This window comes from Falco naumanni, chromosome 7 (assembly GCF_017639655.2).
Source record: "Falco naumanni isolate bFalNau1 chromosome 7, bFalNau1.pat, whole genome shotgun sequence".
NCBI classification, from domain to species: domain Eukaryota; kingdom Metazoa; phylum Chordata; class Aves; order Falconiformes; family Falconidae; genus Falco; species Falco naumanni.
The window spans coordinates 22,474,417-22,497,969 of NC_054060.1; the positions used below are offsets into that span (position 1 = coordinate 22,474,417).

Here is a 23,553-nt window from a genome sequence, read left to right on the forward strand (position 1 = left end):
TTGCTGCTTAAAATAGCTTGATTTCTGGGAGGCCACAAGCTGCTTTGTGGTCTGAGGAATGTGAATTCACCTCGTACTGTGTGTAAGGGTAAGGAGGCAGCTGTGGTTTTAATGTCTCTTAGTGAGATCATGTCATCATTAATAAAGCAAGCATGTGCAAGTGAGGAGATAAGAATTAATCTGAAAAAAAGCTGTTTGTAGAACAGACTTGCCCAAAGTGCACTGTTGCAGATGAATCCATAAAGCTTCATAATAGGTAAATAAAAGCTTTCCAGTTCCAAGGAGAGCTGAACGCAGCAGCACACATACTGGTGAATCACACCAAGTGGCATTTTTTGCTGACTAGCAAGAGACACATAAATAGGCATATGGAGGTATTTGCTGTAGCAGGAAAATCTGTTTCTACTGTGTCTCCTAAGCCACTACCCTACCCATCACAGAGCCTTTGCATGCAGTGCCTAATCAGACAAAATTCCGAAGCTGGAAAGCATTGGCTCATAAAAAAAATAGGGCTCTGATGCAACCCTGTTCCAAACAAATGGGAATTTCTTCCTGCAGCTACTTTGTCCGACATGTTAACTCTAAAAATTTGTTACATTACAGAACGCTGCATCATTTCTCAAGATGTGTCTTGTTTTGAAGAGCTACTCACCCTTTTCTTCAAAGCAAAAGTGCATTTGGCAGTTTGAGATACACCATTACTGTGTAGCCATGCTATGTAATTGTCTTGGTCATATTGCGAGTTGTCCTCTCCCAGTGAAATGAGTAGTTCTGAGAGCACCAGAACTTGCAAAACCTGCCTTCTTGCGGATTCACGTCTCCTGGTTGGTTGTAAACTTGCAATGAATTTTTTTCCAGATACTGAGGCATTTGTGTTGTCTCTTGCTCCCTCATGGGATTTCTCTGATGTCTAATGATATGCAAGGCATGCTGTGGGGTGTGCCTTGCCTTCCATTGGGATGCTCGTAGGCGTGCACCATCCTTGTGGTTCCTTACACTCACAAAACTTGCAGAAATGTAATTTTCCTTTTAGAGTTCAACGTGGTCCAAACCAGTCAGTCAGTCCAAGAGTTGTTGAATGGAATGAGAGACAGAGGTAAGAATGACATGCAAGTCCCTTTTCTTCAAGAAGCAAGGCTAAAGCAGTACCCTACACCTACAGAGCGCTGCCTCTCAGAGCTCTAGCACCTGAGTGAGACATCTGAATCTGTAAAGTATTACACACAGTGACCAAATTCTACTGTCATTGATGCTGCTCACAGTCTGGGTTAAGTTGGTAAGCTTCGCTGAACTGTTCGTGCTGCAGGAGTATCTGTTATGCTGGGCTGTCTACGGCTGCTGTAATGTCTGTTAGTGGCAGCAAAAGAAGAAAGTGATTAGCCAACTAAAACACTGAAAAACAAGGTGGGGACAGCGTAAGGGGGATGATTTTTACATGGCTCAGCGCTTGGGGAAAAAGCCTTTTTTCCCCTCGGCTGTTCATTTTGTTGTTGTTGGGGGTTTTTTAATTTCTGAGTTTTTAAATAATAAAACAGGAGTATCAGTGAAAGATTAAGTGGGAATTGCAACAAAAAGGTTAAAGCAGTAGAGAAAATAAGGATAATGCTTTTTATCTTCATGGAGTTTTTTTGAAAATGCACACAGAAATACTTCCTTTTAATAGAGGGAAGCTGCGTAACTTACTTTCTTCAGCGTGTGTCGTATTCTTTCCAAGGTATGGAAAATCTGGACAAGTTTGCATAATCTTCTTGGCTTCAGTTGCAAACGTGTCTAGTTTTCTGTAAGTCATAGCCTTGCCAATTCATAAGCTCTTGCTGAGAATTGCATAAATGCAGGCCACCCCTCACAATGACAGCAGTTTAGTGAGCAATCCAGATATCCCGGTTACTTAATTTACATGAGAGCAGGAACAATAGGAAACAGAAGCAGATAGAAGTCTTACAGACATAAAAAACTGCTCCTTCCCGTTGGTTACTGCTTGACTCGTAATGTGCTGAAATGAAAGGACCATGATACAGTACTTTTTATTTGAGTATCATGGACTTTAAGGGCACCTCAGCACTGTGTTTTTCCTGTCTCTTTGCTGGTTTGAGGAATGGCTGGGTGCAGATCAAGCAGCATTTTTTTCATTAAAGAAATAGAGCCAACACAAAAAAAGCCAAACAAGTGCTGCAGACCTAGCTGCAAGGGACAGTACCACGTGTCATGTTCTAACACACTGGCACGCATGCTTGTGGGAACGTTTCTCTTGTTTGTGTACAGCAAGCTTATATGGATCATTGGTATAAAGGGATGAAATATGCCTGGGGCCATGATCCTGCAAAGTATTTTGAATGCCTTCTGTTCCGGAGCCTGACCACGTTCTGCTTCTCAGGATTATTCCTTTCATTGATGATTTCATTTTTTGCCCTGAGATTCACACCGACACTTCCCGGGCATTTCTGCGTGCTCGGTCTCAGCTGAAGCTCACAGCAAACAGTGTCTCATCGGGCAAAACCTGCAGAGGTGTAACACCTGGTGGGGGATGGCCTTGCCACCGAGGAAGGTGGTGCAGGTCTGGTGTCTCTGCAGTAGAATTTGTGGAAGAATAATCGGGAAGGTGAAACTACAAAGCTCTGGTAAGTTGTTTTAACTGTCTTAGGACACCTTGGTATTGATGTTAACATGGAGATCTGTGTGAGATTCCAGTGTAAAAATAGAGCATTTCTTTGCAGGTCCACCGGTAGTGTGCATGTTTCTCTTGACAAGAATACTAGTTGGAGAAATAGCCTGGGAAAATGCTTCAGAATCTTTCCTGGAATATGGTTTTCTGTAGCCAGCAAGGAGGAGCCTGCCAGACTTCTTTCCATTGAATCTGGATTGCTGTATTTCTTCCTTATTGGTTTATTGTACAGACATAGACTATGAAATAGGCTAAAAGGGTGATGTAATTTGGGCAGGCGGTCCAGAAAAAATGAACTAGGCAAGAATGCAGCTAAAAGGGAAACAGATCAAATTGTGCACAGGGGCTAAAGGCCAGTCAGAAGGGTACAGACAGAGAAGGTGATGTACAGAAGAATGACTCCTCCCTTTCTGAACGGTTGCTGTGCAGGTACGCCTTGTCCTGCTCCTGCAACCACTGCTTGTGGTCCTGCAGCCACTGCATTCCTCTGCCACAGAGGAAGGTGGCTGGCAAAGTCCAGGTGGTAGCAAATGCTCTGTCCACCCTCATCAGGGTTTAAAGTACAATGTGCAGGAGCTTTTCCAGCAAAAATCAATAAAAGTCCCTTCTCTCGGTGGTTCTTGCCACACCAGGAGAACCTGGGTTAAATTTCTTTATGCTATGACTTCATTATCAATTACCTTAACCAGGAAATCATGACACATTAAAAAAAAAACAAAAAAAACCCAACAAGACAAACCCACCATTTTTGCTGCTTTTCAGCAGTTAGCAAACACGTAGCAAACGCGTGTGTGCTTTTATTACATTCACATGTAGCCACGTCTGAGTGCAAGGCATTTCCTGGAGATTAACGACTGGGTGGGAAGGACTGTGGATACAAGAGGCAGCTGAAGGGACCCACACTGGCTGGTAATCCATGGGAGGCACTCTGTGCCGAGACTTAGCTGTTGTAAATTGAAATAAAAAGCACATGAGTTTATATGTCTGTCTGTGGAGGAGAAGCAGAGATTATTGCCATTTTGAGCGATTGAGTTACTGACTCCTCCCTCCGCTTCCCCGTCGGTGTGCGTGCTGCTAGCGTTAGGAATGCTACAGCTAGCAAAAGAACTCGGAGGACGGGTTTACTCTGGATCCATTATTTTTGTGAATCACTTGCTATTAACAGTTTGGATTCAATTAAGGAAAATCAATAGAATCCAGGTTTAAAGTGAGGGCAGATTGTGTCGTGGTTCGTGTCCTTTTAGCTAAGCTGGTTTCAGGAAGTGCATTTTACTAAACCACACAATGGCATGTACAACCGTAGCCATACACATACATAGAGTACATGTATAAGCTAACGCCTGCCTGTTTGACTGAGCCTCCATCAAACAAGCAGTTCCATTAATGCAGAGCCTCAGTGTTGTAGAATTGAGTTTTACACAGTCATTGCACAATGAGAAGTTCTCCTCGCGTCGAAGCTGCTGGGTCTTCAGCTGCTGTGACATTCGGTATGTATGTTCAAAAACCGAGTGGCTGTCCCCAGTGAGGGTGCTGAGCAGTGCTTTTGGATCTGAGTAGGACGCCTGCATACTGCATTGAAAGCAGGAGATTGCATAATTCCTACTTAAACTACAGTAAAACCAGAAAGCTCTGAAATGTGTTTTCTCTGTTCCTCTTTTCCCCATGTCTGTTTTGCCTTTGAAGCAATAATGAAGAAAATATTTTCTCTGCTGCAACCCCAACAGCAAAACTAAGCGTGTTACTTTGTTTCAATTGCAGATATATTTCTCGGACAACATTGGGGATTGCTCTTCGTTTCTATTCTTTTTCCTGCTTGAGAATTTACAAGAGCACCAGGTGTCCATGTAAGAAATTCTTTTTCTCACACCTGTTGTTTAAATTTGACAGGCATCAGTTCGAGTAGGAACTTGTTAGCTTTCATTACACCACCTGAAAAAAGTGTCGTCATCCATTAAGTAGAGTACAGCTTCCCCTCCAGCATCAGTACACCTTGAGCTTGAGCCTCTTCTGATGCATCAATACCTTGCTTACCTTCCCACTGCAAGATTGGTTTTATTGGAGATGGAGGGATAAAAAGAATCCAGGCTGAGTGGCAGGCATCGAGATTGAGTATGCGGGTAGTAAAGCTGTTCTACTGAGTAATGTTAATCACACTAAAGCATAACTAAGTGAAGTGTATGTAAGTGTGTCTGGCATACTTTCTGGTATATAGCAGTGTATGTATAGCATCTAAAATGTGGAAATGGTTTTGGTTTTGTTCAAGCTCAAAGAAATAAATGATAGTATTTCCAATTCAAGTGGCTGATTGTTATTCCAAGTGGCAGGAGGGACAAACTGTCCCACACTTAGTGCTTACTGCAGAAGTCAGTCATCTCAGGTGGTCATCTTCCCTCAGTAGTGAGGTTTTTCAGATTTTCTTAGTTGTTTCCCATAGCTCTGCATGCAAAGGTACTTTAGTTTTTGAAGTGATGCTACTGCGGCACAAATCCGTGTAAATGCCATTCACCTGATTTACTCTTATTTTACATGTATGGAAAGGGGATGGAGTAAAATCCCTCCTTACTGATCTGTGTAGCATGTAGTAATTGTGCACTTGCACATCTTTAGAGAGGTTCTTTTGAAACATGCCTCAACTTGGGAACAATAATACTAAGCAAAGGAATGGAGTTTATAGTATGCGTGGACTCGCTCCCATAAGAATATGTGAGCCCAGTGCCAAATGCCTCCACCCAAATATCCGAGATGTTACTAATTTGATAAGAGGCCTTTTCCTGTTTTTTACTAGCCTGTGCAGTTTCTCAAGCTATCTGTGCTCAGTTCTCACAAAGAGTATTTTTAGTGGCACAGAACATGTCTGCAGAGTGAAACGAAGGGGCAATTGCAGCACAGGTAGGTGAAACCACACTAGAACGGATAGTCATAGCAGTGAATGCGTGGAAAACAGGCTGGCAACCAGCATGCACATATAGCTGGATGAGTATTTGATGTGAACTGCAGAGAAGCATTTGCTTGTACAGTAGTTACCAAGAAAAACACATGCTGCAGCATCAGATAACATTGAATGGTTTGGGAAAATTGCTAGAATAGCTACTGAGAAGGCTCTAGAGTCTTCTGTCTAGAAAAGCAGATAAAGACAGTAAATGCAATCAGGACTGTACTCCTCACACAGGGGTATGCCTGAAGATTCACATTCAAAACCTGGAAACACATTTTTCCTCCTGCTGCTCTGTCTGTCAAAGCAAACGTACCTGTTGCTTTTTTTTCCTGACTTGCAGACACATGCGGTGGAGGTGGCACTCGACCCTGGCCCGTCAGGATGTCTGGATGCCGTTGCCTGGTCCACTTCTCTCCCGAGTAGGTTGCTCAGTGTCGGGCAGTCGGAGTTCTCACTGCCACAGTTCTTGGTGCACAGTTGTCTGGGACGTGTTCATTTCGCTGAGTTTTATATTTGGGGGAGAAAGGTGGAAAGAGAGGTAGTTGTTACCCAGTTGTGAGGAGCTCTTCCCAGAGCAAGATGGAAAGCTCTCCTAAGCACCTGCGCTTCATAGCTGTATCTTCGGGCGTACGAGCTTCAGAATGAAGCCATACGGTTAATATGTTTAATCTTTTAGGTGTTTTACACCTTCCATGATTTGATACTTTTTTTTCCAGCAGCATATGTCAGTCTGAAAAGAGACACTCAGCAAAGTGAAAGGCACTGATGCTGCCTGGTTCCTGCCACGCTGCGTGGCGGTGGTTGTGCAAGCCGCCGGCTCCCAGACAGAGCGTGTTGTACCTTTACCCCCTGAGTGGGAGAAAGTGGAGAGGGGGAAAAGGTTACACACAGCAACTGAATTCTATTGATAAATGTGAAGCCAGCCTCAGGAACAACACTGTTCAGTTCTTTCTGTGCTCCGTTTTCTACCAGAAGAGATTGTTGCCTGGAGAATAACTTCAGGAAAAACAGGAAATAATTCTGTATGGGGGGTTTTTGTTAGGGTTTTTTTTTTTTTTCCCGTGTGTGTGTGTGATGGTTTTCATTTTTTATTTACACTGATGTGTTTCACAAATGTTCCTTCCCTACTTACTTTCAGCTGGTGACAATTATTTTTCCTCTGAGCCCCAAGAGGTTTAAAGCAGGCCTGAATTAAAAGTATGAGGAAATCACCACTGAGAAACTGGAGTTTCAAAATTAATGTTTTTGCAAAGAAGAAAAAGAAACGTGCGTGCCCTTTGGCTGGTCTGTAACCACAGCATGATCTTTTCAGCATTCCTTTCCCTGACATGCAAAATATTTCCCAAACTCCCATCCTGTTGTTTCTAGGAACTGTGTCAGACTGCATGCAACTTATAAAACTAAGGCAGTAACAATGTGGGACTATCAACTCTTCCATACTGTATTTTATTGAAAGTAAACAATCCCCAGGTGACACATCTTGAGTATAGAAGGAAAATGGAGTAAATTAAAGAGTTGCGTTTGTTTTGGGGGGTGGGTGTGTGTTGGAGGAAAAAAATACATAAAGTTGCCAACCTATGGTGCTGTGTAAGTCTGCAGGTAGGTGAGCTGCTGCTTGGAGGGCAGGGCCAGCCCTGCCAGGCTCCCAGTTGGGGACAACCACAGCTGCCCTGTCTGGCAACTTGCAATGGGGATATGGACATGGCACTACTGTGCTGCTGGTGTGACCACAACAGCACCAGTGTTCCTGTGTAGTGTAGAAAATTACAGCATGTTTAACTAAACCTACTCAAGAAGTGAAGATTAACAAATATCTGAATCATAGATCAAGCAGAGCTGATCATGAACGTGTTGATCTCAGTGTCTAAAGACCCGCAGCATATTTTTAATGCTCCTTTTTCTCCTGGTCGAGACATCTTACATGTTTAAAGATTTGTTCCTGATCAGTGTTTCTCAGCTCAGTTGTTGGAGAATTCACCCACCTGTGACCTTAGTTTAGAAAAAAAATAAAATAATAATAAAAAAACAACCCAGGGAATATTTGAATCTTAAAATAAAGCTGTGAGTATGCACCTATTTATGTACCTTTTGGGGAAGGTGTGCCTAGTTGTATGGCTGGGTCCAACCGTCACGTTCTTGGTGCCCTTTGGTAGGGTTAGTGCTGGTACTGACATGGAACGTACGTTGTAAGCACGCAGGTGTTACTGTATTTGATCAGCAAATAACAATACTCTGAAACTGCTGTGCCGACCAAGACCAAACAAAAACCATACACAGGTGAGGAATTGGTAATAACAACCCAGGTCAGCCACGCTGATGGCCCAGAGAGAGATGGCACTGCAGGAGCCACCCTGCTAACAGCCGCTCCAGGTGCTGAGGTTTCTGGCTGCCATCTACTGTGCGAACACTCTGCGCCAGGGGGGAATGAAGAGTGTCTCTTGGTCCTCCGATAAATGAAATAGCTTCTGAAAAGAGGGAGGGAAAGCAAAGCCTGGTTTCTCTCTACAACTAACATTCCTTTATTTACCATCTTTTCAAATTCTGAAAGAACTTGCGTGTTTTTTAAATCTTTCCTATACTGAGAGTAGAAATGTCAGGTGTGATCAAGGGAATCAATATCCCTTTACTCTTCGCATTTTCCATCAATATCAGTTTCCCCTATATCTATGCATACAAACAGGTAATGTTTTTTAATTGCTGCTTTCCTATTTTTCTTCATTTTATTAGCACAAATATAAATGACAGTCCTTTTTGACAATTTTAGCTTTTGTCTGTTAATTGTTTTCCATTAGATTCAACATTTTTAGATCCAGAAGTCTTTACAAATGTTACAGTCTTTAATTATTGGAATCCAGTTGGAATAATTGGAATCCGTTGGATTAATGGAACATTTCATTGCTTCACAATAAATTTGAATAAAGAAAACAAACAAGTTTCTTTACACTGCTACTTCCTAAATTTTTAAAAGCCCCTTCCTACAAACTCAACCTGCAAGCTTTCAGGTTTGGGTCTCTGGCAGTTATAAATGGTATTTAACAGGATGAAAGAGCAGAGCTGGCTCATTATTTCAGAACTGACCAGCCCTTTATCAGGGGAATACTAATAGGCATCACTTGTCTCCTATCATTTAGACCTTAGCTGTTGTTTGTTAAAAATATTACCCATCTTTTCAATCTCAATGGAAATGTTAAATTTGGGGACATGTCACTGTAGAATTTTGCCATGCTGGTGAGCTAGAAAAGCAAATGAGATGACCACAGCAAAACCACTGAGATCAAAGTCCAGATCTACAGGCTGGAACAGCCATAACATCTGTTAAACATCGCTGAGACACCAGGATCCACAAAAGCACTTTCAGAAATGGAGGAAGACTGACAGAAGTGACAAAGTTGTTTTTTAAATGCCTGTAGATTTATATTTTTTTTAAAAGAGTCACGTTTTAGGAAATACTCATGAAGCATCATGATTTGCAAATACTTGGTGTTTCCGCATATTGCTGACCACCAGCAGCAGAATGAGCATATTAGACCTTTTGGTGGTGGGCTACATCACTGCAGAACAGTATAAAAGCTATCGACCACCCAGCTCACATGGTAACAGCACGATGAAAAAAACAGTGAACACAGGAGCGTATGACTGCAAGGGCTAGATCACTAGGAAGATACATAAACACTTTGGTTTAAGGCCTGGTGCTATTGAGCCTTTGGTGTTTGACTCAAAGGCTATGAAGACTTAAAGGATTCTTGATGGTGAGACTCCAAAGCTGGCCCGCCTTGAGGTGAGTGAGCACAACCTCGCTTTGCCAAGAGACCCATCATGTGGCATCATTGTTTATTATCTGAATAAGGCATATTTCTTCACACAGGCTTTTCAAATCTGCAAAGTGCAACTTGGCAAGGAGGCAGAGTAGAGGAAAAGTCAGCTGGTTTAGTGCTAAACCAAGTAGGGTTTTTCCACTATGCCAGAGGGGGCTCCAGATGGACTTTTCTGGCTGTGTTACATAAGAAAGATGGATTACAGCTGAGAGTCTGTGCCTATACTTCTAAGTGACTGATAGACCGTGACAGAAGAAAAACATTGGGGTTTATTTTTTTGGTTAAATTTAGAATTGGATTAGCCTTGTGCTTGCTATCCTCATTTTCCCTTGCAATCAGTGGGAGCAGAAAATTCTCAAAATCTTATAAGCCTGATACCTCAACTCAAAGTTAAACAAAACCAGCAGCTTAGAGGAGGCATACAACAGCAGCCCACGTTGTGCTACTGGATTTAACACAAAGCTCTTCACCAAGGCAATCAGAAAAATGGCAAGATCCGTTTCTGGCTTAGGCCCATTCAAAAGTGTGATGCCAAAGAGTGTTCCCACTGAGCAGGTTAATGTAAGAATGCAGAGAATCCTGCTGCAAAACACTCCCAGAGACAGTTTAACACAGTGAAAATGAGTTATGAGAAAGTAAATACAGCATCTTGTACCACTTGGGTATGAAGTTGTACTGTGATAAGCAACGGAGTTTTATTGAGAAAATACTAATGAGAAATAAATGCCTGCAGTGAAAAGTGTAGCATCTGGTCTGCATTTGACTTCACACATGAAAGCTATTTGGCCTGACTTCTTTCCAAATCCTGCAGGTTTTGAGATCATTGGACATGAAGGAGATTGAACTCCCTAAATCAGCATCTCAAAATTTTCTCCTAGCAGAGCATACGTGGAGTTCTAAAAGGACAGACTCCCCATTTTCACTTACCAGTATGGCTCATTATTTTGCATTTTTTAAGCTGTTGTATTCTCTGTCGACATCTGTAACATTTATGGAGTGGCCATCATTAAAGTTTGTTAGCTATTGTTCAAGAATCCTTCAACATGAGTACATCGGATTTTAAGTCACTGTCTAAACACCCCAGAAAACCTCCAAGAAAGAAATGGCACCCTCCTGCACAGTCTATCACACTGGGCACCAGGGGCTTTCTGCACAAAAAGCTTTCTGCATTGCTAAGTAATGATACGTTCCGGTCAGTCTCTCTGGGATTTGCAGGTTTAAGGTCCTTAGAACAGCCCAGCCCAAGGCATTCCCGTGAGAGGACTGACTCTGAACAGTAAACAAGAAAGGCTATTATTTCTCCACTGGTCAGACACCACGGCACTCTCCATAGTATGCCAAGGGCTCTGCTGCTTTTGGTACTGCCTCTAGAATCTTCTACTCATCTTGGACCACAGCGCACTTAGTTTATATAAACTAATCTAGTCCCTCCCTGTCCTCCCCTCTTGCACTTAAAACTATTGGACTGAGTGGCCTGAAATCCAAAAGAACCACATTAAGAGCGCTAAAAAAAGACTGAAATTATCTGTTAACTGAGGGCTTCTTTTAACCTTCTTTGGACCTAACATCATCTGCTCTAGCATCACTGCAATTACTAATTTCACAGCAATGACATAGAGGAAGGGGAATGCCTGAGTACCTTCATAGTAATGAAGATATTTTGATGCTCCAGTTAGACATGTGGACTAACATTTCCACTGACAGCATTGAGTGGCTCTGGATCTGGCTTTGCATTAGGCACATACGGTCTCTTTGTCACAGAAGGCTGACGTGAAGACCCCAAATCTGCAGACTCATGCACCTAACAAAGCTTGCAAGGGTCCTTGTTATTGGGTGTATCCTTGGATGGAACTTGGATCTAACTGACATGCTGCTTACCTGTCAATCTGGATCTGCTGATGCACTGATGCTTCTGCTTTCTCAAGTAATATCATCCCTATTTGGTCACTCTTCCGTCTTTTTAGCTTGCTGCTCAGTCAACATTCAAATCATTCAAGAGAACTATTAGAAGTTTATTGGAGACCAGATGTGAGAAAGGTTTTGAGATTAAAGGCGTCAGTTGGAGGGCACTGTTCTCTCTCTGCAGTCTCTAAAGAGAGCAGCTATGTGGAAAAAATATTTCTGTGAGCGAATGCTGTGCTCTCGGCACTGCTGTAGGCTGAAACCAGGCTCTGGAACCAGCATTGGAAAAGTCAACATTTGTAAGTCATTCCTCACTAACCTAGGTCAAATACGCTCATCTTGCAGTTAAAGGCTTTTACCTTGGTGTTAGCCTAGCTTGCCCTGCTTCACTTCTGCCTGGCATCCATTCAGCAGCAGGCTTTCCCCATTTGATCCCACCATCATTTGCTGCAGATTTAAGATCAGAAGTAACGCCATGGCTCAAGGCACCCTTTGGCTCCTCGCTGTCCTTCTCACACGTCAGTGCGATGGAAGTGTTGGTGAAACCCAGCTTACAGCCTGGCTTCCGTCGGGAGACAGGGCAGGCTCTGCTGAGCCGGCCGGGGGGCTCCCAGTGCCCACCGGAGGGACAGCGCTTTCCAGCCATTCTTGTTAAGGATTCTCAAGGGTTTGGGCGGGATTCACAGGGATTTGCCTGTTACCAGGTGCTGCCTGTCACTGCATTTGCACGCACAGGTGGCTTTTGGTGCTTAAATAAGCAAAGCGGCTGGGAACGGCCTTCCCTGGCCTGGCGGGAGGGAGCGTGGGGCAGCGGAGGGAGTGCAGGCCGCTGAGGCGGGGCCCAGGCCTGGCCGCCCTGCGCGGGTCCCGCCGCGGCCGCAGGGCCGTGCCGTGAGGCGGCGGCCGGCCCCGGCGAGGGCGCGGGGCGGGCGGCTCGGCAGGCTGAGCCCGCTTTTAGCCCGCAGCTGATGCAGCCCGCGGAGAAGCCGCTTGCACCGGGAGGGTCCCGCTGCCGGCCCCGCTCGCCCCGAGCCGGCGCGGCGCCCGGAGGCGAGCGGCTGCTTGCGCTCGATGCGCTCGGAGCTCGGCCGAGCGAGCGCTCGGGAGCGGCTGCGGCTGCCTGGCGGGCACCCGGCGCGGCGCAGCCATGTACGGGCTGGCGCGGGCCCTGCGACGGGCGGCAGCCCCGGGGCGGCCCCCAGCGCCCCGGCGGGGGGGCGGCGGTGTCGGGGCGCGGCCCTGGGGCTGGGGGCTGGCGCTGGGGCTGGCGCTGGGAGTGAAGGCTGATGGCGGGCAGGCGGCGGAGGCGAGCGCGCTGCCGCCCCCTCGGGGCTTCGGCGCGGCCATCGAGAGGAGCAGGGACCTGCTGCGGAGGATTAAGGTGCGTGGGCGGGGAGCAGGGGGTCCCGGCCGTGCGAGCTCCCGGGAGCCGGCACCTCCCTCCCCTGCGCCTCGCCCTGCCCGCCAGCCGCCGCCCTGGGACGCGGGGGGCGCGGGGCGGGGCGGAGCCCGCTGAGGTGCCGGGGCTCCCCTGCCCCCCCCCCCCCCCCCTCGCCTCGCGGAATGGTTCGTTCTCCGCCTTGGGAGCGCGGTTCCCGCGGGCGCCTCCGGCCGGGCTCAACTCGGTGCGGGAGGGAGGTGTCGGGGGGCAGGGTGGGCCGGGGGGCTGTGGAAAGGGGGGAGGAGGGCTGAGGGGGGGTGGGGGTGTTTAAAAAGTGATGCTGTGCAGATCTAACCGAGGTCTCTTTTAAACCCCGCTTGCTGCTGGGCGGGGCGGTTGGCGTGTCGCGTGTAGCCCGTGGTGGTTTGTTTCTGTTCAGTATTTCTGGCGCGTCCTGATCGCTAATTTAATGAGATAAATGACGGTGTGTCCGTGATTGTTGTGGTCAGGGACGCCGTGGCAGCCGCGTGCCCGCTGCAGCAGCGCTGGGGTCTGGGGGAGGGGTTTGACCCTTTTTAATGTCGCCTGTGTGGTTTTGTGACAGGATGAAGCAGGAATCCCGGGTATACTAGTCGGAGTTTCTGTAGATGGAAAAGAGGTCTGGTCAGAAGGTTAGTATACGGGGTAATAGTTGTGTGTGGCGGTTGGGAAGCGATGGATGGTTTAAAAATTAACAATTTGGACACAGTGGGCTGGGATTTCATCTATTTGATGTGCCATCTCTGGAGAGTGGCCAGAAGCAGGTGCCTCGGGAGTATGAAGTGATGCTTTCCTCACCAAACTTCAATAATTTCTGGGAATCAATTATTTATTAACTTCCCAAATGTGCTAGTATATCTCAACTTCATTTTTAAGAATCTTTTTTTCATTGATTTTTTTTTTAGGTTGGCCCTTGGATGTACTTGTACTCTAGGCATACAGCCGTTCGTGGTCTGGCAGGGCTGTACATAGGAGGTGAAGCGCTGCTCTGCCCATGGCAACTAGTTAATAAATTACTAGTCACCATTATCCTGGCTGGCATCAGGTGCGCTGGCTCCCGTTTGTGGGCTGAGGAGCAGCTCACAGGTGTCAGCCTAACAGAATTGCAAGTGATTTTTCTGGTTACACAGTTTAAAGAGAGTCTGTTAGTACGGCTCATACCATGTAGACATTTGATGTGTTTTTAAGAAAAACCATACCCACCAAACTGCGTGTTTGTTTTCAGAAACATTTTTATAATGTGTTTTGTGGTTTTTAGACAAATTGTAGTAGTAAATGCCAATGTATTTCATTAACGAGTTAATTTAAAAAAAAAATCTTTGTAAGCGAGATCATTACTAACTTTCATCTGAGAGTCTGTTGTTGCCTTAACTTTTATATATGTGTAAAGCTGATTACAGGTTTTCATTTCTCTTTCATCATGACGGCAGTGAATGGGAGAGCCTCTGGTACCTTTTCTAATGTGGCCTAATAAGAAAATTGTGCTACAAATTGATCACAGACTTTCTTGAGTCAGATAGCTTTTTCTTCTCTCAAATCACATAGCAATAAAAGCAGATGATTTTGTAAGACTTGTGCAGAATCCCGTCCTTGACGGGCAGGGAAGTGCCTGATGGCACTAGTGCCAGGGTTGTAGTTTGTCACTGGGACTGCCGGATCCAGCAGCCAGGCTGAGCATTCTGTCCCCTGCTGTGGGCTCAGACAGCACTGCCCCGAGCGGGGCAGTGGGGAGGTGGGTGGCAGTGCTCTAGCAGGCTTCTGGCTCGTCTTGTCCTCCTCCCTTCTTCCCAAGAGAAGAAAATAGGAACAGGTGGAAGTTGTGTGTGTTCTGTGACCATGGGACTAAACCTGCTTTCTTGCTAGGGTCAGGAGGGTGGTTTGAGATTTGGAAATTATTTTCACACAGGAGTGTAGCGTCTGTGTTCACAAGCACCGTGTGAGCACTCGAGTGCCAGCTTTACGTAAAAGAAAGGATCGTGGGCAACTGACACATTATCTGGTTTGTTCCTTGTATTTTGGCAAGGTTTTTTTTCCTGAGTGGTTCATTATTAGACTACGGTTTTATACAGAGAGACACGCATTGCTTGCAGGCCCTGCTTGCGCTGAGAACTGCAGATACGTCATCACTGCATTTCATTGCTTTTACTGCTGCAGCGTCGCTTGCAGTTTCTTCGGCACTAGCTCAAACTGAAGACCAGTATGGGAGCTTGATAATGCCTTATTAATTCCAGTTCTTGCTACCAGACTTGTGGCTTAGTTACATGAGAAAAGACTGGTATAGAGGCTAATAAGCTGTCTTTTAATTGAAGTCGTGCCAACTGATGTTGAAACATAGTGTATAACAACACTGTTCTGTGAAACTTTACAGCTTAGGTAGTTGCTGTGAGTTTGTGAGTGGCTTCCTTTCTCAGTTTCTGTATTGATAAAATAAGACCCTTTACCGTTTCAACTATTAATTCAGAACAATAAAAGGAGTATTTCTGACTATTGGTCAGTTATTTTACAGTCCAGATTTTGGTCCCTGTAGTTTTTCTACATTGGATGTTTGATCTCAGGAGTGTCAATTCGGGCTTAATTTTCCATCTCATTTATCATTAGGCTTGTTTTGTAGTTGTAATAACTTGGGATGCAATTGGCCAGTACAATGGGCTTTGATTAACTGTTCCTACTACATTAAAATGGTTTTAACTGAATTGAGGCAGGAGCAGGGATAATCCAATGCTTCAGGTCCCATTTTAGTTAGAGGAAAAATGCTTTAAGGAGCCAGTAAATCTAATTCATTGAACATAATTCATTCGTCATGTCGCTATGCGAAATATTTACTACAGTGTTTTTATTTTCTTAAAGGTTTGGGTTATGCTGATGTAGAGAATCGTGTAGTATGTAAACCAGAGACGATCATGCGAATTGCTAGTATTAGCAAGTGTCTTACAATGATGGCTGTTGCTAAATTGTGGGAAGAGGGGAAACTGGATTTAGATGCCCCAGTGCAGAAGTATGTCCCTGAATTTCCAGAGAAAGTCTACGAGGGTGAAAAGGTATGTAATTGTTTATTGGTAATACTTTTTTGGATTTTTGTTCCTGTCTTTGCACAGCTGTTAAGTGTACAGGTGCCTGTATCTGGACCTATTCCTGTAAGACACCAAAAGGCATTTAGACAAGTACTGATGTTTGCTGCTCGAAAAAGAAACGCTGGAAATGTGGATCTTCAGGTTGACATCAAGTCTGTAGTGTGCACGCATACATGTATATATTTTAACTGGGTTTAATACATGATACTTAAAAGGTCTTGTATCTTTGTTCCTGGTCATCTTGAATTTTACTTTTCTGGTGATTTAGTGTGCATGGTATCTTTAAAGAAGAGAGCTCACATTTCAATATTGTCATTTCTAGGTTGCTATTACTACAAGACTGTTAGTGTCACACTTGAGTGGGATTCGTCACTATGAAAAAGATATTACAAAAGTAAAGGAAGAAAAGGAAAAAGCAAACAGAGCATTTAAACTAACAAAACCCAATCGGGATAAAGAACAAGAAGGCAAAGGGATTGAGAAGGCTGATCCTGTCAAGCCGAGGAAAGAACATGAAGGTGAAGTAAAAAGCCGAAATTCAAAACCTGGCAGGAGAGACAAGGAATTTGAGCAAGAAGAGTATTACTTGAAGGAAAAATTTGAAAGTGTGATTGAATCGCTGAAGATATTTAAAAATGATCCTTTATTCTTTAAACCAGGTGAGTTTCTAGTCATGTAGGCCAAAATGTGCTCTTCTGGTGAAATGTTTGTTTCAAACTGTTTTACATGCAGTGAAGGTAGACAGTCCAGTAAAGAGTGTGTGTTTGGGGGATTTGGTTTGTTCTGCCTCTACCCGCCACCCCCCTCCCTTTTTTTTTCTTTTTTTTTTCTTACTGTGCCCCATTAAAAGCTCAACAGAGAAATATTTGGGCTGTTCTGCACCAACTATCTGGTCATGTAATTGTCTTAAAACTGACATAACTTTCAAGACTGAACTGATCAGGATTTTATCAGTTCAGCTTTAGATAACACTCTATTATAGATATCTTTACTAATTTTCTAACTTAAAGATTATGCTTATGTAGATACTTTCTAATAGTGTGTCTGCACCATAATCCAGCAGGTTTAAAATGGGATGTAACCAAGACTTCACTGGTAATAAAAAAAGTCCTGGATCATGCAGGGGAGAGAGAAAGTGGGATCTCAGGCAGAAATAAGACTTTTTTGCAGGAGCTGCAAGTAATGCAGCAAGTGCTATAAAACGTACAAGTTACTGAATTTATAAATGCTAAAGCAGACAGTAATTTTGGTAACGAAATTGTTAGTATCCGCTTATAAAATATTTTGTAGATACTTCCTCTGTTCATGCTCTGAGCCTTCTAGGTGTGTACCAAAAGCAAAATATTTTAGTGAAGCACTAAACCTCAGCTAAAACTTTTTACAGAAAGATCACAAAATCACAGAATTGTTGAGGTTATTTTTTGTTGGAATTACTGAAGTTAATTGTGGAGAGGACTGAGGAACTTCAGGTCTAAGTTTTAAATGAGTTAGGTTAGCAGGCAAATGATACATCTTGCTGATAAATATAAATGATGTATAAATGCACACAGTATATAATGTGCATTTAAGGAGGGAGGGGTGGGCAGGGGGTGAAGATAACCACTTACCATCTTGGAGAGTTCTAGGAACCGTTTCAAGTAAGAGGTCTGTCTAGACTGTAGGCAGTTTGGCAGTTGCTTGATATGTAGATGTTTCATAAAAAGCATTAGCGCAAGAATGAGTTTTTTAAAAAATGAGACATTGTTTTGTAAATTACGTTGTCTTAAATAATATGTATATTAGCGTTCATATAATCTTTCTGGATCTTCTAGAGCTAGAAAACAAGAACTAGAAACATTATGACAAAAGTGATCAAGACCTTTGAAAACCTTAAGCGAGTACTTCCTGTGTCTTTTGGTCTCTAAGGTATAGACACCCGAACAAGTCTTGGTAGATGAGTGTCTTTTAAGAGTAATTTTAAGGTTTACTTCAGCTTTCCAAATCCAGACAGCCTTGTTAGAACTGGGGTGGTAAATCTTTCGGAAAGGGTGTTAAATGTCAGTCTTCACGTCTCGTCACGAAACCTGGCTGTACGTGCAAATCCCTGACAATTCTTTCACCCTGCTCTCTGAGCTACCTGCAGTTGGCAAGCATCTGTGTCTGCTGCCGTACAGAAATTCCAGGGTCCAGTATCATCAGCTTATGATTCACACCATATTAAAAGGGGGGTGGAGCAGGAGTCTTAATTGATTATTCATTGCTAGATATAGTTTTATTTGCACATGTGGTTACTTAAATGGAATCTGGAAGATAAAATTGAAGCATTGTGCAGCTAACTTTTTTTTTTGCCCTTTCTCATTGTGTTTCTTTAAGGTAGTCAGTTCTTGTATTCAACGTATGGCTTTACTCTCTTAAGTGCTGTTGTGGAGAGAGTTTCAGGACAAAAATTTACAGATTATATGCTAAAAATGTTCCGTGATTTGGATATGCTATCGACTGTACTAGATGACAATGAAGCAATGATATATAACAGAGCAAGGTAAACCAGGATGAAACATTTTTTTTTTTTCCCCACAGAAATTGTTGCTCTTTCTATCTATGTTAAGCCAAATCATATAACCGATTTTATGTCAGCCTTGTGGTATTGGTCTGTAATTAGCATGCAAAATTACAGAATAGGAAATAAGTATTGCTTGTTATAAGAGTATATGTGGGGGGAGTAGCAGGGGTGATTTTCAAGTTTGCTTTTATTTGGGGTACAAATAAGCAGGTAAGTGTAAATAGAGTAAAATAAAGAAGTAGCAAAGTGATTATGTTAGAATATATCATTACCTTGGTTTGCATAATATACCGATTTTTTTTAAGAGTTCCATGTAATTGTAATAGTTTCACAGTAACGTATAGTTTTCATAAATTAAATTGTAGTATCAATTTTAACCAGGATTAAAATTCTGTTTAACACAGAACATGCTTTACCAATTGATTTCTTTTTATTAACTTAAACAAACCAAGACAGAAAAAAAAAAAGAACCACAAAAAACTCCAAATTTATGCAATTGGATAATCAAATAAGAGGTAGAGTTTCTTATTCTGTTGACCTGCCTGTCTGGGCTCTGAAATTGATTTATTGACTCACCTGCTAAACTTTGGTGCACGAGAATTCTAACTGAATCACAAAAGCAGGCTATGGAAAAAGTCTCATGAAAATGAGTCTCAAGCTTTTTAAAAGTTTGGCTTCTAAAATCCTCTCAAAGAATGAAAATGGTGATGAACATGTGAATCCCAAGTTTATAGTACTTAGAAGTGTATATTTAAAGTGTGTGTGTGCAGACACACTGAACAGTTTGCACTGCTTTAGGGATAGCTTTAGTGCTATATTCTGAGGTGCTTTGTGCTGGTATTTATTTTGCTTGCAAATTTTCAGAGGTTGTGCTGTTGATGTGGATGTTAGGGATGCTCTCATAAGTTCTCAAGCTTATACAGTCAAGTTCTTTTAAATGTAAGTGTGTATATTAACCCTTCTGTAAATTGAAATATAGTAGGGATGAAAGAATTGGGGCAGATGCTGGTTGTGGGGGTCTTTTTATGGGCTATGTCTTGTTAAGCAAAACAATGCTAATGTGATGGTTTCGCTTCTACAAAAAGCTTGGTGCCTCAAACTAGAATATACTGCCATGTTGTGCCTTCTTTAATGGTTTGGTTACACCGTATTTGACATGAAAATGTTTAAAAATTCATGTTCCAGATCTTTTAGAGGTGTAACTCAAGCATTTCAGCATTTTTGTAACAGGTTTTATTGTGATAAAAAAAAAATTACTCCAGGGATGCAGAGATAGAGTCACTGGCAGTCGATGGTAGCCTTGGACCATTTGTCTGTCTTCCTTGGCTTCAACATCCGATTTTCAGTATTATGGCCTTCAGAAGTTCCCTAAAAGCTTTCCAATCGAAGTGCAGACTAGATAGGGAATGTATCTCTGTACCATCTGATAGTAGGCTTGCCCTGCTCCCCGCGCCCCCCCTCCCCCCCCTTTATTTTTTTGGTGTGGTTCCTTGTCACAACTCTCAAAGTACTCCAGGGACCTCTTGTGGTCCAAAGGCTGAAATTCACTGGAGTACGTAGTTACTGTAGTTATTCAGCATTTCTTTTCATGTGTTGCATGAAATCGGTCAAGCCATTACTGGACTGGTTTCTTCAAAAGCACAGTTCAGTCTGCGCTCCTGTTATGTGGTTTGTTCAGCAGTTCTGGTCAGTAGTTTCTAATTTGTGTTTTAATGACAGGGTTTGCAAGACTCTTTCATGCTTCTCCCTTTTCTTAGTAGTTCCGGAACGTTCAGTTGTTGTAGTATGTGGGAGCTGTAGTAGGGCAGTGGGGGGAAATCGGTCGTAAATGGAAACGATGGGTCTCGTAGTGCTTATGTAAAGCTTCAGTGAAATTTCAGCTCAGTGTCTGATAATCATGGGGCAGTGGCAGGATTCCTCTTTCTTAAAACATTTTAAATCTAGTACAGGGACTTAGGAAAAATCCTGTGCTGGCTGACGTACAGGTTTTTGTCCATCTCCAACTTGTGAGTAAGCAGGAACTTCTAAGCTTCTAACCTAGGAAGTCACCTTAATTTTTGTTTTCCCATCTGAATTTCCTGTTGATTTTTCTGCGACAAATATATTTAGGAATATATTTTTAAAATTTCTGAAGCTTCATGAGAACAAGCTAATATGTGCTCAGTTTGCTCTTTAAAGGCAGGGCAGCTTAAAATACTTGTGCATAGTATCTGAGAATGACAAGTTGAATTTTCTTGAATTCTAGGTGTTACGTTTACAACAAAAAGGGACGGCTGGTAAACGCACCGTATGTGGACAACTCTTACAAGTGGGCTGGCGGTGGCTTTCTTTCGTCAGTAGGTGACCTTCTGAAATTTGGAAATGCCTTGTTGTACAGTTACCAAGCTGGACAGTTTAAAAAAAATAACTGCAAACTTCTTCCTGGGTACCTCAAACCAGACACGGTCGCAATGATGTGGACCCCAGTGCCAAAAACAGAAGTGTCGTGGGACAGGGATGGTAAATATGCAATGGCTTGGGCTGTAGTAGAGAAAAAACAACAATGTGGCTGTTGCAGACAGCAGAGACACTATGCATCTCATACGGGTGGTGCCGTGGGGGCAAGCAGTGTCCTCCTCATTCTTCCTGAGGAGCTGGACTCTGAAGCTCTAGGTACTGGGCTAGTGACACCACCTAGAGGAGTCATCGTTAGTATTATCTGTAATATGCAATCGGTTTCCCTCAACAGCACTGCCTTAAAGATTGCAAGGGAGTTTGATAAAGAAAAATGGGCCCAATATATAGATTAGAAAAAGAGACACGTGTAACTGAACTCACTGTACTAAAACACAAAAAACAAATAGAGAAGGGTGTAATTGGACTCCCAAGTTCACCAAGAATATGTGAAGAAAAAGCCTCAAAATTCACTTAATTAACTTCTGCTAGTGGTGCTAAACTTATGTGTAACTAGAATTCATCTCTCAGGGAAGTTCGTAATTTACAGAACAGTAGAATGTAACAGTTAAATCTGACTTGCTGTAGTACCTGTGTAAATGACCATCGTATTAACAGGTTTTTTGTCATCCAGTCAAGCACGTGAGCAAGATTGAAAAAAACCTAGCATTGGTTTCTTGCACTGAGAAGTACAAGAACCAGTTACCTTAAATGTTAAACTTTTGAAAAATTTCACATCTTGATTTGAGCACACACAGACAATTTGTTATTCTCACAGTTCCAGTCTGCCAAAACTGTTCAGTATCACCTGATAAAGGAAAATGGGTTTACTGTTGATTTTTATATTTTCATGTAGCGCTTTTCTTACTTGCTTAAAAAGCAAAAAAACCCCAACAAAACCCAAATCTTGAAGCTACCTCCAGAGTGTGGATTGATACCAGAAGTACACTTTTGTCAGAGCTTGGATTGTTAAGAATTAGAGAAGAATGAAGCTAGAGCAATATAAGTAAAAACCTTTTTGTCATTTAGATGTCCTCTCTTCTGTTTTTATTGGACACAGAGAATGTGTGAGACTCGTTTACTGTGAGGTGCGGGTATTCTTTCCATAGCCAGGTATGCCCAAATAGCACAACATGTTGAGCTCTCGAATGATGCACGTGCTAATTTCAGTAGCCAGAAATGGCACTGTATTCTGTAATGTAGATATTCCTTTAGATATAGGAGTTAGGAACTCAAATGACTCAAAAAAAAAAAAAAAAAATATATTTCAAAGCCCATGCTTGAAGCCTGCAGTAGAAGTCTCACAGACTTTGAGAGTTTTGTTGGGTTTTTTTGAAAACTATCCTTTTTTCCTTTGGGAGACCTGAGGTCAAACAAGAAATTGTGATGGAGTTCCAAAGAAGCATTTTCTAATTGTCAGTCTTACTATAGGAATATAGTAACATCTGAATATGTTAATTTTATGTATTTCATAATGGCATGGAAGGTCTCCAGGACTTACCCCTATCCCTCTTCCCCTGCAGTTACATCAGACAGTATTTCCAGGCTGAGATAAACCAAAATATCCTTCAGGAAAGGTTTGAATGCTTCTGTCCCTGTACTGTTTAGCAGCTCTGCTTCTCTGAATTTAAGGAACGAGATGTGTTGGGTAACAGCTAGCAGAGGACAGCCTTACCTGCCTCGTTCCCACGTTAGTGCTTTTGGTATTAACTTTGTCATCGTTACCTGCCCTGTGATGAAACAGTGTGCTGTCATCTCTGTTCCCAGTATGCCTACGGTAACATTTATAACCTAAGACTGACAAATCAGGAAATTTAGTGTTTTGAGGTGTCAGTGTTTTCCCTACATTTTTAATTGAAGCTAGTAGGACTGGTTTAGTACTCTTCATAATTATAATCATTCTGGTGCCTTAAAACACTAAAAGCTTACACCTAAACTATTTCAGCCCACTCGCCAAAACTTCATTTATTCAGTAATAATGGGTTGTCTTTTCTCAATAATACCAAATCAGTAGAGACGACAGAGAGAACCTTTCTGAACAAACTTTTTTGGCCAGGCAATAAATTACCTAATCTTCCACTGAAGTCTTTGATACTGTTGACAGTTCCAATGCAGAAGTACTGGAGATGAGCATCTTCTACGACAGCAACATTTTTTTCCCCCGGTCTCAAGAGCACCTACTAGCTGGGGAAACACGCAGCAGTAGAAGTCATTACCCATTTTATGCAGGGAACATGAGTTAAGTAGTTCTGAGTTGTCTTTGTGTTGAGGAAGGCATGAATAGAAACAGACCAAATAAAATGTTTTAAGTATAGAAAATTTGAAAAGTATCGCTTACTTTAGGATTTGCACCGTACAAGAAAAGTATGTTTTACCTGTTTTGCAAATGGTATTTATTGTTCTTTAAAACCATTTTGCGTACTTGAGAGAAGACAAATTTCACTCACTGATGACTGTGTTTGGGTTTAGACAAAGATTCAGAATGTAGAAGGCATAGGTTTACCGTTACGCTTGTGTTTGTATGACCAGGCACTAATAAATGTAAAATATTTGAAGAATGTACTAAAGTGAGTAACGGTAAGAAGTGTTTAAGGCTTTTCTAACCCCAAGATACCAACAACAGTATCTCACTCCCCTCATAGAATATGTTTAGCCACTAACATTTTATATACATACCATGTTCTTTAAACTGTATTTCCTTTATCTTAAGGCTTTTTCTTTAAAGAAAGTCTGTTGTCACATGTACAATATAGGAGATGGTATGATGTCTAACTTT

At 42.7% G+C, this 23,553-nt stretch overlaps 1 protein-coding gene across 4 annotated transcripts; it reads left to right on the plus strand.

The window, feature by feature from the left end:
• Window positions 1–5,532: 5,532 nt before the first annotated feature.
• LACTB (lactamase beta) lies at window positions 5,533–21,805 on the plus strand. Of its 4 annotated transcripts, none has more exons than XM_040601569.1 (6): window positions 5,533–5,551; window positions 13,300–13,366; window positions 15,582–15,772; window positions 16,128–16,464; window positions 18,158–18,323; window positions 20,590–21,805. In XM_040601569.1, exons 3-6 carry the CDS (start codon window positions 15,635–15,637, stop codon window positions 21,131–21,133), a joined length of 1,185 nt encoding a protein of 394 aa, XP_040457503.1. In that variant the 5' UTR covers window positions 5,533–5,551; window positions 13,300–13,366; window positions 15,582–15,634; the 3' UTR covers window positions 21,134–21,805. The 4 variants fall into 4 exon arrangements, with proteins under 4 accessions (XP_040457503.1, XP_040457500.1, XP_040457501.1 ...); XM_040601566.1 differs by lacking the exon at window positions 5,533–5,551 and adding an exon at window positions 12,447–12,695; XM_040601567.1 differs by lacking the exon at window positions 5,533–5,551 and adding an exon at window positions 12,862–12,880.
• The last annotated feature ends 1,748 nt before the right edge of the window (window positions 21,806–23,553 follow it).